Raw genomic sequence first — 15,495 nt, forward strand, 5'->3', positions numbered from 1 at the left:
AATGTATTGTTTTATGTGAATGATTAGGCAGGATGATTTTCACATCATTTTGAAGAAAAACTCTAGGCGACGACATCCATTAGTCAAAAGTCTTGTTGACACATATTTAGTATGTGTTTTGTGGCCTTATTTCAGAAACTTAAATTTTTAGTTTTTTCAATAACCATGCATAAACATTATTCTCTCAAAAATGAAAACATGTACATACATGTTGCTCACATCTTATGGTAGCCATGTTTGTGCTAAATAGAGTGTAATTACACCTTTGCCATTAATATGTTTATAAGCAACTGAAAAAAGCACAAATGTCAGGGCATGTCAGAACATCTCAAGGACCCCAAAAACACCTCAGACCCCAGAAGGTTAAGGATGTAGCACTGTCTGATCATTTCTGTATTTTCTTTGATATACTGATCTCTTCTGCCACTGAAGCTAGATCTGTGTCTGTGAAAAAGAGATGCTTAAATGAGAACACTAGTGTACTATTTATGAAGGCTATATCCTTAACACCAAGCATATCTGCAGACTCTGTTGATTTTCTCTTTGATTCTTTTAACTCAAAAGTTAAAAGTGTTACCAGATACTTTAAAATCAATCCTAAATTTAACTGGGAGCCAGTGTAAAGACCTGAGGACTGGTGTGATATGTTCATATTTTCTGGTTCTGCTCAGAATCCCGGCGGCAGCGTTCTGTATGAGCTGCAACTCTTATGGTCTTTTTGGGAAGGCCAGTGAGGAGTCCATTACAATAATCCACCCTGCTGGTGATGAAAGCATGCACAAGTTTCTCTAAGTCTTGTCTGGAAACAAAGCATTTAATTCTTGCAATATTTTTCAGATGATAGTATGCTGATTTAGTTATTGCTTTGACATGACTACTGAAACTAAGGTCTGACTCTAGTGTCACTCCAAGGTTCCTGATTTGATTTTTTGTTGTTTGACCCCTAGAGTGAAGGTATGCGTTCACCTTGAGAACTTCATCTTTGTTTCCAAACGCAATGACTTCAGTTTTGTCTTTGTTTAACTGAAGAAAGTTTTGACACATCCAACTGTTGACTTCATCAATGCATTGGCACAGAGAGTCAATGGGGCTGTAATCGTTAGGCGATAGGGCTAAGTAAATCTGTGTGTCGTCTGCATAGCTGTGGTAAGCAATTTGGTTCTTTCTCATTATTTGGCTCATTGGGAGCATATACAGGTTGAACAGGAGTGGCGCAAGAATTGAGCCTTGAGGGACTCCGCATGTCATGGATGTCCACTCAGACTTATGGTCTCCTATACTCACATAATAACCTCTCCCATCTAAGTATGACCTGGACCATTTTAGGACTATCCCAGAAAGCCCCACCCAGTTTTCCAGCCTGTCAAGAAGTATGTTATGATCAACAGTGTCAAATGCAGCACTGAGGTCGAGTAGTACCAGCACTGATAATTTGCCTGAATCAGTATTTAAGCGAATATCGTTTATTATCTTTATGAGCGCTGTCTCTGTGCTGTGGAGTGGTCGGAAACCAGATTGAAAATAATTAACTAATTGTAAAGTAATATGCCATTTATGGGTTTACATGGCACCAAAATGGCATATTACTTAACAATTAGTTAACCCTCTGGGGTCTGAGGGGTTTTTGGGGTCCTTGAGATGTTCTGACATGCCCTGACATTTGTGCTTTTTTCAGTTGCTTATAAACATATTAATGGCAAAGGTGTAAATTCACTCTATTTAGCACAAACAGGGCTACCATAATATGTGAACAACTTGCATGTACATGTTTGTATTTTTGATAGAATAATGTTTATGCATGTTTTTTTCAAAAACAAAAAACTAAAGTTTCTGAAATAAGGCCATAAAACACATTCTAAATATATGTAAATAAGACTTTTGACTAATGGATGACGTTGCCTAGAATTTTTTCTTCAAAATTATGTGAAAATCATCCTGCCTAATCATTCACATAACACAATACATTGATTTAAATCTTGTAAAACACTTTTTGTTTGGAAAGGCCATATGCGGGTGGGCGTGATTCACACCTGTGGAGTCAATGGGGCCCGCATAATGAGGCTGCATACGTAATGAGCCTTTCATTCAGGTGTGTGACTGAGCCACAAGAATGCAAGGACAATATATAACTGGTTTGTTGTTTTTTCCACAAATTTTGCTTGCAAATTGTACAATATCCAAGGTAAACATTTCTAGTAATTGTGCAGTTAATTGTTCTCATACTGTATTTTCAGATTTGGAATATATTCTCTTCCCAAATGTGTCACTAATAAAGCATAATACAATTATTTAAAGAGAAGGCTCATAATGACCTTTTAAGATTTTGTTTACATCTATCCTTATATATATATATATATATATATATATATATATATATATATATTTTTTTTTTTAAGGTTATACAATTACAACAACATTTAAAATTGTAACAATATTTCCAGTGTAATCTTTCTTTGTATTCGCGAATCATATTAAAACAGTATTTTTTCCAGCTGTAGTAGCTCCACAACAGCGCGCATCTGTGCGTTCATTCATTCATAGAAACGCGATTCATATTTGAACAGTATTTTTGCCAGCTGTAGTAGCTCCACAACAGCACGCATCTGTGCGTTCGTTCGTTCATTCCAATACACAGAAACACGATTCATATTTAAACAGTATTTTTGCCAGCTGTAGTAGCTCCACAACAGCACGCATCTTTGCGTTCATTCATTCCGATTAGAACAAAGCAAACAGAACTGACCTAATTCCTCAGCGGGATCCGTTTGCTCCTCGAAATGATACTTCCAGAACTTCTGAGGTAAATTTTTTGCAGGATTATTATCAAGATAGTATTATTCCTCACAGCATCGTAAAGTACATAAGTCTGAAAGTGAACTCGCGCGTGTTATCCAGCTGATGTGGGCGTTTCACAGGTTTGTTTGGATCGCCTCACATTTGCGTTTGAATAGCGCGCGCTCTCCGTGGGCGGAGCACATTAAAACTTAATTAGCTGAGATGAGAACGACTGACATCTCTCTCTTTGCATACATATTACATAAACTGTGAATATTTGTTTTTTATAAAAGTTACTTCATTTAAATGAAGAGAATTCAAGCTTCATGCCTGTGTGACTGTATGCCTGTTTGACTGAGTATTCGCTGAGTTACAGTTCATTTTCGGACGCGTTTCAGAATTGACTTCACTGACGGAGAGTAGGCAGAACTCGCATCATGTTTATTTTTCTTTATTTGGCGAAAAGCACAACACTTTGTTTTTATTATGAGCATACACAAAAATAATACACACTAAACAGGATCGATTGATGTACAACACAAGCATATAAGATAACAATTAATTTTTTTTTTTGTTTTTTTTTTTGCACTCATACGGAAAAAAACGAGCCTATCGCGCCGGCGCGATAGCCGACCTCAGGGGGTTAATAGTCATGTGCCTCAACAAGTAAAGTCATAACATAATGATACATTTGCAAATCATTAGTTAATGATTAATTAAAGCAGACAGCTGGAAGTTGAAGTACATTGCTTTGACCAACTGTGGTAATTAACACATTAATTTACACTTTTAGTTAATAAAATAAGTTATTAAGGAATTAATACATTATGACACATTTAATTAATAACAATTCATTTACTACTTAATCTATTAATCATTTAGAATCTTTATTAGTTGCTGATGCAGTAATCATTAATTAATGGTTTAGTTCGTTATGAGTCATACATTAACACATGATTATCTGTGCATTAGTTAAGCATGAATTAATGCAGATTAGTGCACCCGTATTGTAAAGTGTTACCACACCTTTTAACACAATACCCAGATATTCGAAAGACAGGTAATTCCCAAATGATATTTGCTTACATTGATAGATATCTTTAAAAAGAGCAGCTAGACCCCCACCTCTCTTAACAGCTCTGCAGACACTCATAAAAGTAAAGTTAGGAGGGGATGTTTCATTAAGGATTGTTGCACTGCAGCTGTCTTCTAGCCAGGTTTCATTTAGAAGCATAAAATCCAGGTTGTTTGTGGTTATTAAGTCATTGACTAGAAGTGATTTATTTTTAAGTGACCGAATGTTAAAAAGTGCTAACTTAACAGTCTTACTTTTCCCCACAGCAATATTAGTTTGACGTGTAATAGGCACCAGATTAGTTGGGTTTGCTGTAAGGCTATTGAAGGCCTTTGACTTTCTATCATGTAATAGAACAGCAATAGAGAAAGATACAGGCACACTGGGTTCCCGCTTGTTTTGTAAACATTTGAGAAAGTTACTGTTATCATAGCGGGGACCCAACACATATCACTGAGAGCTGGTATCAGTTGTTTTTGGTTCACCTCGAGCAGATGGAGGAGGGTGTGGGCCCTGGCGTTGTGGCAGAGGCCGAAGAGCTCTCACAGGAGGGGGAGGGCGAGCTGGGCCCGCAGGCTTTGATGGTTGAGGTGCCTGCCATTTTTTGGTTGGTATCTGGGGGCTTGCAGCAAAAGAGTGGGATAGTTTGGTTCCAGCATACACCAGTTCTTCTATTTTCTGTGAGAAGCAGGGAGAGAGGGAAAAGGTGTCTGGTGACAGGGGCTGTTGCTCTGGTGTTATCGGAGGCTGTGATATGCTGTCCTGGCTTCCCTGGCTGTTTTCCAGGAAGTCGTCCTTGGTTGCTGAATCTTGGAGCAGTTCTGATATGTCTGTCTGTGGTGAGCTCTGTGGGCAGGGCTCAGCTGAGATTGTGTCCGTGAGCAGAGGTTGTTGTGGCGGAGTGGTGTTAGCATTGTCCTTGTGTGATATGTCAACCGCATGTCCATTTTGCTGCTGAAGTGAAGTCCCGTGGTCATTCATACTGTGTCCAGGTGTGTGTGTGCCGTTCAGATTGAGTGGATTGGCACACACTGCAGAAGGATGATTGAGGGAGAAGTAGATGTTGTCCTTTAGCACTCTTGAACCAAGTTTGTTTGGGTGGTGGCCATCCCGATGAAACAGTTGTCTCTGACTCCAGAAAAGATTGAAATTGTCAATGAAGTTCACTCCTTTTATATTGCAGGTTTTTTGCAGCCACGTATTAAGCCCAAGCAACCGTGAAAACCTGTTTGTTCCTCTTGCTGGTAGTGGTCCACTGATGAATGTTTGAACTTTCAGTCTTTTAAGTGTTTCAAAAAGGAGTTCTGACTGCTCTTTATGAATATCATTCTTCCTCACATGTATGATGAGTCGATTTGCAGTCTTATGTTTCATCAGAATGTTCTGAAGTTCCCTGTTTATATCAGAAGTTGTTGCTTTGGAAGGCAGCACGTAGTTGTATCCCTGCCGCTAATGTTTCTGATTATGGAGTCCCTCACTATCAGAGTCCTGGGCTCGGCTGCGCTCTGAGCTGAGTGCCGCTGTCTGCTCGACCTTGAGCGCCAGTTAGCATCAGTGTTAGCTACTGGCCCATTCAGTCTGTGTTCGATCACATTCATCACATTTGGGGATTCCTCATTTACATTCATTAGTACTTCAAATCTGTTCTCAAGATGTGTTTGCAATCCTTGTCAGAGCTGTATCTGGGGTAGAGGATGCTACTGCGGCAATATGTGATGCTCGTGACAATCTGATGTCTCGAGTGCCTTTGGGTCTCACTCCCTGTTTGTGCCATCGATTAGTAAGTCGATCGGCTTGTTTCTCTACCTGTCGAGGAGCACTAGTTTCATGGGACTCACCGGTATGCTGAGGGTGACGATGAAGAAGCTCTGTTGTGTGCTCCGTCTGGTTTGGTGGTCCCGTAAGTAACTTTGTTTTAAGAACTGCAATCCTTTGTAAAAGTCTGTGGCAGTTAGTGCAGCAAGTAGATTCTTGAACCAGAAAAGGCATTTTCTCTTATCCTTGTAGGCAGTTGTGTTTTCCTTTCCCCGGAATGTAAGCTGGTCGGGTAAAAGAATTCTGCGTTTTTGTAGTAATCCAAACTTTGTCGTATGAGCACTGTGCTGATTTGCTGAAGTTAAAATTAGGTGATAAAAGGAAATAAAATATAAAAAAATAGGAGATAAAATGTAAAAGCGATAGAGCAAAGCGCGGAGCAGTAAGCAAGAGCGTCCGAACAGTAGCTGAGCAGGAAGTGTACTCCCGTAGCGACGGTTGCAGTCAAGATCGATCGTATCTTGAAAGAAGAACTTGAGTCGGTCTTCTGGACGGATAGTACAACAGTACTAAAGTACACTGAAAACAGTGCCCTTCATTTCGAGATGTTTGTGGCAAACCGTGTCTCTTATATTAGAGAAGCGACTACATCTTCTCAGTGGAAGTATGTCAGCACCTCACAAAACCCAGCAGATCAGGCTTCAAGAGGTTTGAAAATCCAGAGCTTCATGGAAAATAAAAGCTGGTTTTAGGGGCCTAGTTTCCTGCGAAAAGAAGTTGAATGGCCGGAACAACCTGAACAGTGTACTTACCTGACTGAGGTGAAGACATCTGCTGCAATGTCATGCACAAACCCAAACGAGTGCGCAGATCCATTGAGCCAGCTCGTTGAGTATTACTCCAGTTGGCATAAGCTGAAAAAGGCGGCAGCCAGGATTTTGTGCTTGAGAAGGACGTTGTGGCACCTGAGCGAGAAGAGAAAAGAATTTGAGCAGAACATACAGCAGAATGAGAATGATCCAGAGAAATGCAGATCCATAGTTGAACAGCAAATGGTGATATGCAAGAAGAACATGGACAAAAATAAAACTTACCGTGGAAGATCTATCCAGAGCTGAAATAGAACTGGTTAAATACAGTCAGAGACAAGCTTACACTGAGGAGATACAAGTCTTGCAGCCGGGAGGCTCCCGTGTGAAAAAGAACAGTTCTATCTTCAAACTGGATCCATACTTGCAAGATGATGTGTTGAGAGTAGGAGGACGTCTGAACAGATCGGCGATGTCTGAGGAGGCCAAGCATCCTGCCATTCTGCATAAACAGCACAGAATAGCTCATCTCATTCTCCACCACATCCATCAAGAGTGTGGATATGGAGGTAGGAACCACATCTTAGCCATATTGCGACAACGGTATTTGATACCAAGAGCCAATGCAGCAGCAAGAAAAGTGATTTCAGAGTGCAACCTCTGCAGAAGACTGCACGCAAAGGCAGGAGAGCAGAACATGGCAGATCTGCCACAAGAACGTCTGCTCCCTGACAAACCACCCTTCACCAACACGGGTGTGGATTATTTTGGACCTTTTGAGGTCAAAAGAGGATGTGCAAAGGTTAAGCGTTATGGAGTGCTCTTCACATGTTTAACTGTCAGGGCAGTGCATATAGAAGCAGCCCATTCTCTTGACACCGATTCATGTATTAATGCCATACGGCGTTTTCAAGCCAGAAGAGGCCAAGTGTTAACCCTCTGGAGTCTGAGCGGTTTTCAGGGCCCTGGAGGTGTTCTGACATGCTCTGACATTTGTGCTTTTTTCAGTTGCTTATAAACATATTAATGGCAAAGGTGTAAATTCACTCTATATAGCACAAACAGGACGACAATAATATGTGAGCCACATGTATGTACATGTTTTCATTTTTGAGAGAATAATGTTTATGCATGGTTATCGAAAAAACTAAAAATTAAAGTTTCTGAAATAAGGCCACAAAACACATACTAAATATGTGGCAATAAGACTTTTGACTAATGGATGTCGTCGCCTAGAGTTTTTTCTTCAAAATTATGTGAAAATAGTCTTGCTTTATCGTTCACATAAAACAATACATTGATTTAAATTGATGTAAAACAGGTTTTGCTTGGAAAGCCAATATGCGAGGGGGGCGTGAACGAGGAGTGGTTTACACCTGAGAATACAATGTCCCACCCACTCTGCATAATTAGCCATTCATTCAGGTGTGACACTGACTGAGCCACAATGCAAGGACAAAAGATATATTTAGAAGAAGACTTATATTGACCATTTAAGATTTTGCTTACATCTATCTTGTAAATATGTTTTGCTATTTTATTAAAAAGGTTACAATTACAACAATAATTACAATTTCAACAATATTTCAAGTGTACTCTTTCTTTGTAAAAAAAAATGATCATAGGCCTACATTTTATCTATGTATTCATTAGTTTGAATATAGCCAACATTGGAACAGCTAACATCTTAGTTGATGACTTTATTTTTGACAAAAGCTTATTTGATGTGGCAGTATATTCTACAGTAAAAACTGTACCCAAATCTAGTCAACAAAATGTTGTCTTTCATATTTCGCCTGACTGTAACGTTGTTTTCATGAAATATTAGGGCATATTGTTAATTTGCAGTTTAATACGTTGCTTATACAAATAGCCTACATTTTATTTCAAAATATTTCAGTCGATTTTTACTCATCTCAGTATAGCAATACAGTTTGCTAAAACATCATCATTCATTCACACACGCGATTTAAATTTAAACTGTCTTTTTGCGAGCTGTGGTAAACAGCGCGCATCTCTGCCGTTCATTCATTCATAAACAGAAACCCGATTCATGTGAGAAGGAAAAAAAACTTACTACAGCATTCCTCAGCTCGCTCCTCGATATACCCGCACTTCTGAGGTACATTTTCCATTATTATTATTCCTCACAGCGCTGTGAGATGGTGTAAACAAGTAATTATCTGAATAAACTTGTTTTTTCGAGCTGATATGGGGGCGTTCACAGGATTGCGCGGATTGCCTGAGCCATTTGCGTTTGAATAGCACGCGCTCTCCGGGGCGTGGTCACATTACATTTGAATCAGCTGTAATGAGCTCGACTGGAATCGCTCTCTTTTAATACAGATTTCACAAGATGAGAATATTTGTTTTTTTTATATAAATTACCTCATTTAAAAGAAGAGAATTCAAGTTTCATGCCTGTGTGTCTGTATGCCTGATTGACTGAGTATTCGCTGAGTTATTGTTCATTTTCGGACGCGTTTCAGAATGGACTACACTGGCAGAGAGAAGGCAGAACTCGCTTCGTGTTTATTTTTCTTTATTTGGCAAAAAGCACAACACTTTGTTTTTATTGTGAGTATACACAAAAATAATACACATTTAACAGAATCGATTGATGTATGAAACTCCTATGGAAAATCAAAGTCAACAGAGTATTTATGAGTTTCTTTTACACTGATAAAAAAAAAGCGAGCTGGTATCGCCGGCGATACCGACGACTTCAGGGGGTTAATCATTCATTCCGACAATGGCACGAACTTTGTCTGCGCTGAGCGAGAGCTGGTGAGGCATTGGCAGAGCTGTATCAGTCTCGTATCAATGAAGTCATGATGAGAAAGGGTGTGCAATAGATTTTCAACCCGCCTGCTGCATCCCACCACGGTGGTATCTGGGAGCGTCAAATCCGCACAGTGAGAAACGTGCTGAGCTCTGTTGTGAAGTAACAGCTCGTAGAAGTTGAAGGACTACATACTCTCCTATGCAAAGTTGAGAGCATCATCAATGGGAAACCCTTTACCACAAGCACAGATCACCCCAATGACCTCGAGCCGCTGACGCCGAATCATCTGCTTGCATTGAAAACACAGCATAGTTTTCCACCTGCTGTGTTCGCTAAGGATGATGTCTATGCCCACCGGCGCTGGAGTCAAATACAATATATGGCGGATCTGTTCTGGTGAAGGTGGACTCACGAATACCTACCGCTTCTGCAAGAACGGCAAAAGTGGCTCGGCCTAAAGATAAGTTTCAAGGTTGGAGATGCCGTCCTCGTCACAGATTCGTTCCTGCCAAGAAACTCCTGGATGTTAGGCAGAATCATGAGGGTGATGCCCGACTCCAAAGGCGTAATTCAGACGAAGACCAGCATCATTCAAAGACCCATAACTAAACTTTGTTTATTGCAGGGAGAAGACTGAAGATAGAAGAAAAAGACTTGAAAAAACTAGAAATACTTACCAGAGTGGTTTGAATATTGAATAGAATAGAAATTACCAGTTTGAATAGGCTGTGAAAAGTATTTAGTTGTTAATACTTACCAATTAATGTTTACCTTTAAATACTTCCCTGTGAAGAGAAGAAGATTCTTGCTAAAAGGAATTTAAAAAGTGTTCAATTTAGGAGGGTAAATGGCTTCAGTATAAGTTTAAGTTGATAATTGATATGTTAAGGCCTAGTCAATTGATTGAGACTAAGGCCACGTCCACACGAAGCCGGTGCATTCCCTATCCGATCATTTTTTTTCCTCGTTCTAAAAAAAAATTCCGTAAACACGACGTCGTCTCAAGAAATATCTGCGTACACACGAAAACACTGAAACGGACTTAAAACGGTGTAATATATATGCCAGACCAGTATGGGGCGCTGTAATTCTGCCACAGATATACACTATACACGGAGAAGAAGACTTTGAGCATGCGCATAACCTTGCGCGCTGTAAACGAACCAAGAAGAAGAAGACGAAGATGGCGAACGCAACAACTTCAAGAGCAAGAGCAAGAGTGGAGTCTTTCGTATGGACTGACGACGAAGTCGAACTACTACTTAGAGTCACACTCGACTACAAGTCCACTAAGCTCCAAGAAAACGTTGACTGGGAGTCGTGTCACTCTAAATATTGTGATATAACGGACGCGTTTCAGGCACAGTATCCGAGGGAGCTAACCGAGAAGGATTTCCCTCACGATGCTAGCATGGTCTCAAAAGCCCAAGTCACCGCAAAGTTGAAAAATATGCGCAGCAAATACAGGCATGCGGTTGACACAGGGCGTCGAAGTGGTCAAGGACGGGTTGTACTCATATTTTATGAGCTTTGCGAGGAGATCTGGGGTGGGTCGCCTGCTACACGCTCCATCGACACCGGCATCGAGACAGGTGACCTGGAAGAGTCGTCGACATCGACAGTGGAGCTGCCTTCCGATTCTCCAAACTCCACTGAATCCCTCGACTGTCTTCCATCTGCGGTTGTAAAGCAGCGCCGGGATTTGCTCCAGGTAAAATTTGCTCCAGGTTTATGATTTCAAGCTTAGCGAGTGGAACTTAAAGGAATAGTTCACCTCAAAGTTGAAAATTGTATCATCATTTACTCACCCTCATGTTGTTTCAAACCTGTATGAATTTCTTACTTCTGCTGAACACAAAGAAAGTTATTTTGAAGAATGTCGGTAACCAAACAGTTATGGAAGTCATTGGGTACCAACACCAACAACTGTCTGGTTACCGACATTCTTCAAAATAACTTTCTTTGTGTTCAGCAGAAGTAAGAAATTCATACAGGTTTGAAACAACATGAGGGTGAGTAAATGATGATACAATTTTCAACTTTGAGGTGAACTATTCCTTTAATTTTAGTTCAATTTAATGCATTTGTTTAAATGTAGCTAAAATCAATTGTGTGGAACCACTTACCATAACATTTAGTAAATTCAATTAATTATTTTTTTTTCAGTGTAGTTAGGATGGATGCATGTTCTTTGTGTAGGTGCCCACTAAGCAAAATAATGTGTGTTGGTTTAGTGCATTATTCACATAGCTTTTCTGAACTTATTTTGCGTAGTAATAATGCAAAATTTCTCTGCTATATTTAAGGCAAAGTTGAACAGCCATAGAGGAGACAGGCTGAAGAGGAAGGTTCCCACCGATCCGGCAGAGGAGGACCTTAAAATAAAGAGGAGGATGTTGGAGTTGATGGAGGACTCTTCTAGACGCAACTCCGACAACATGCTGCAGATAAATACAAACATTGCTAACATTACCAGCACCATTCAGGAGGGTTTTTCCTTTATGAGGGAAGTGTTATTCCAACGGCAATTTACACCCCCCCACAGCAGCAGTGGTCAATTCCAAGGGCACCCACCATCATTCATGAACACAACACCACACCCTACTACACCAGCCTTCCTGCACACACCTCGGCCCGATGAACCAGCAAACCAACCTCGACAGTACCGCCCTGAATGTTACACACCTACACCACATGTCACCCCACATCAGCAAACATCATTTTCGTACAGACGTGCACTGCTGCAAGATGACACAGAGTGACTGCCCTGTTGCACTATAAAATTCTTGATTTTACATTGTTTGCACTGCACTTCAGTTCTGTGCACGGTTGCACTTTATACAGTTTGACCTGTTTTGTGTAATTATTTTACCTGTTGTGGTTGACATGTTGTATATAGTTATTGTGTTTTGTGCCCTGTTGCACTATATAATTCTTGTTTTTATATTGTTTGCACTGCACTTCAGGTTTGTGTACGGTTGCACTTTATAGTTTGACCTGTTTTGTGTAATTTTACCTGTTATATTTGACATGTTGTATATAGTTATTTTGTTTTGTGTACTGTTGCACTTTATACCTGTTCAATATTACCTGTTTTTTAAAAATGGTTCTTTGACCTAAATATTTATTTTCCAATAAAAAAAAAGTTCTGGAATTTTTGCAGTCATTTATTTTCACAAGACATATTCAACACAACACTTTCAAAATAATCATTAGTACATTTTCCAAAGGTAAATACTTAAAATTTGAACAAAATAGAAAAAAAAACTTGATGGCCAGTATTTTTAAGGGTCAAGGTACTTTGTGAGTACTCTCCTCACTCTCTTTCCCTCTCCCTCATTACAGTCTGTGAGGTAGTTGTTGCATTGTGTAGGAGGCTGTAAGTCTTTATCACCTTGCATCGTTCCCAACACCGTGTGTTCAGCCACAGTCTCCTTACAGTTTTCACAAAAATTGTGGAGAACAAAGCAGGCGTAAATGACAAAGGGCAGGTCCTGCAAGTTGATGTCCATAGGCCTTTTCAGTGCAGCAAATCTGGCTTTGAGACGACCAAAAGCACACTCAATGACCATCCGTGCCCTACACAAACTTAGCCCAAAGTACTGTTCTTGAGGTGTGGAGCCACCGTTTGCATATTCCTTCATCAAGTAAGGCAGTAGAGGGTAGGCTGGGTCACCAAGAAGATAAATTGGTATGTCCTCCTCGTTGTCCACAATCTGTTTTTTCAGAGGAGGGATCTGGCCAGTCTTAAAGTACAGGTTGAGCTTTGAATTAGCAAAAACCCGTGCATCGTGTACACTCCCGGGCCACTTTATCACAACATCCATAAATCTGTACTTATAATCACAGACCGCCTGTACATTGAGAGAATGTTTGCCTTTCCTGTTGATGTAGTCCATCGAGTTGGCAGACGGCTGCTTGATTTCTATGTGTGTGCCGTCGACCGCTCCCAAACACTGTGGCATGCCATGAGCACGATGGAAACGCAAAACCAGATCCTCGGCCTCGGACTCCGTAAAAGGCAACTTGATGTACTTTGGACCCAGGTGGACAGCGATCGCTTTGCACGTTTGCCTGACAACAACAGACACAGCCTGTCGCGACACGCCGAAGGCGTTAGCAGTCTTCCTTAGCCGTCCCTCGTCGCTCAAATAATACAGAGTTAACGCAACCCTTTTGAGTGTAGTAATTGGTGCCCTCATGTTTGTTGTTTGCCCTTCAATATACGGACTGAGTTCCTCGCTCAGGGCGACGAGAGATGCTTTGGACATGCGGAAATTCTCCCTCCATTCATCTTCCACAACAACGCCATTGACAAAGTTGTCCCACCAACTGCTAGTTCTACCTGGTCTTATCCAAAATTTTCTCCTGGTTGCTATCCTGGTTGTCTTCCGCGGTGGATCTAAGAGCATGTGGCATATGGTGTTGTCCATTATCGCTTGTTGCTCACCACAATTGCATAGAAGCAATAGATTTTGCTGTAATAAAGCTAGTAGGCTTAGTAGCTTCTGCAGCACAAACACAATCATGTAGTCCGCCATTATTGTTGTTGCTGTTACGTGTGACGCAGCCGACACGTGATGTGATGACATCATCGTTTCACAAAATATACGGATTGGCTGTACACACGAAACCGCAAGGGTGTCGTTTTCAGATTTATCCACTTTGAGACCCGGTTTCAAAAAATAGCGGTTTCAGTCTCCCAAAACGCCGGATCCGTGTGGACGAAACGCCAATACGATAAAAAATGTATACGTATACAGCGAAACGCGTCTCCGTGTGGACGGGGCCTAAGATATATGTACATGTTTTAATATTTAGACCACTTCTATTATTGATTGCTATCAGGATATTGTGACGAGCACCACAAGGACTCATCAGCGTCGCCCTGGAAATAGACGAGGAGCACCTGCACGCCCTTGTCACAGGCTGATCGGCCCCAGCTGTGGTCCATCAAGCAACAGCCACATAAGCCGCATGGGATTTGCCAGAGGGTGAGAGACCTCTCCATGAGACAGAACGCTAACGCCTGTTCTCTATCTTTCTCTAGAAAGCAGTGGGTGACCGACCAGCCTTGAAGGAACACAGCCCAGACTCGCTGTACCACAAGGAAGACCACACGCACTTCACCAGAGCACCCACCTAAATCCTTCACTGGTTTTGTCACTTTGTAAATAAATCCACCCTCCGGGCACTTTGTTTGAGCTATCCTTGTCGTGTGATTCTTCACCCCCGTGACAATATGAAGAGAGTTTCAACCAGTATAACAAAAAGTGTTTATAATACAAATTGCCTACCCTACCTTTAATAAAGTGTGGAACATGTGGAGGTGTTTTTTTTTATTAGGATTTTTGATGAAGAGAAAGTTTTAAGTAGAAATTTAAAAACGAAAGTAGCAATTTTAATTATCTGAAATGTAAATCTTTAGTAACATTATACATGTATTTACTGACATGAAAACAAAAACAGTATTGTTTTTTTCACATTTATATCAGAAGTCAGTACTTAAATATAGGCTATAATTACACATTACACAGAAATAAACTTTTTAATGTATCACATTTTTTATGAACTTACCAGAAGGGATGATGTACAAAGAAAACATGCCAGTAGTAGTAAAAATTCTCTTAACCTGCGGACTGAAATACACAGAAATTATCAATTTCCAAATCCTTCAAAACATGAAACCATCTTGACCCATAAATATCACAATATTCATAAACTAATGATTACCTGGGGGGTTTGATTTCTTTGTGGATGGTACGACCATGGCTAATCTGTTGTTTTTCTAGAGAAAGTCCGCTTGTGAATGAAGTACATTCACACAACTTTAAACCAATGTCCTGTTAAACTGGCCACACTGCTCTGAAAATGAGGCGTTCCCCCAAATTATGTGACACTCAGTTGAACATCCCATGTCCTGCAGTATTGGTTTAGCCAGTTTGGCTTTGTTTGATTTGATTGACATTATATGTTAATTTACATACGAATGGTAAAGATATTCTTGCTATGGGAACAACAAAATTCTTTTTCCTGTTCTTTTTTTCCCAGGAGTGTAATCATTGTGGCTCTGTGGCACTCACACAACATTATTTTCACTTTTTATTACAAGGAAAATATACACACAATATATTATATATACAGGGTGTTATGAACTTACAGATTAGAAGATATATGGAACCTGTTAGCCCACCCTGGGAAATGTTAATTAGATTGCAGTTGATAACCAACCAAGATGGTCAAACAGGTCAAACAGGTTTGTTCCAGTAAGCCATTTCTTTAAATTATTAAAGGCA

General features: G+C 40.4%; 2 protein-coding genes across 2 annotated transcripts in view; one reads left to right on the forward strand and one right to left on the reverse strand.

Annotated features, from left to right (window-relative positions):
- LOC307153993 (NXPE family member 3-like) overlaps positions 1–14,969 on the reverse strand; it is a gene marked incomplete at both ends in the record, with an annotated part of 29,394 nt that extends 14,425 nt beyond the window's left edge. The window contains 2 exons of the mRNA XM_079863862.1: positions 14,777–14,838; positions 14,933–14,969. Coding sequence (XP_079719988.1) covers positions 14,777–14,838; positions 14,933–14,969 — 99 coding nt within the window. The remainder of the gene's footprint in view (positions 1–14,776; positions 14,839–14,932) is intronic.
- LOC307154041 (uncharacterized protein) lies at positions 10,231–11,962 on the forward strand. The gene is made up of 2 exons (XM_079863937.1): positions 10,231–10,910; positions 11,506–11,962. The coding sequence occupies exons 1-2, from the start codon at positions 10,383–10,385 to the stop codon at positions 11,959–11,961; spliced, it is 984 nt and encodes a 327-aa protein (XP_079720063.1). The 5' UTR covers positions 10,231–10,382; the 3' UTR covers position 11,962.
- Positions 14,970–15,495: the final 526 nt, after the last annotated feature.

This window comes from Squalius cephalus, assembly GCF_949319135.1.
Source record: "Squalius cephalus genome assembly, chromosome: 25".
NCBI lineage: Eukaryota > Metazoa > Chordata > Actinopteri > Cypriniformes > Leuciscidae > Squalius > Squalius cephalus.

Coding starts and splice junctions, on each gene's coding strand:
- LOC307154041 (XM_079863937.1), top strand. CDS start 10,383: ATGGCGAACGCAACAACTTCAAGAGCAAGAGCAAGAGTGGAGTCTTTC. Junction 10,911..11,505: donor AGCGCCGGGATTTGCTCCAG/GTAAAATTTGCT, acceptor GCTATATTTAAG/GCAAAGTTGAACAGCCATAG.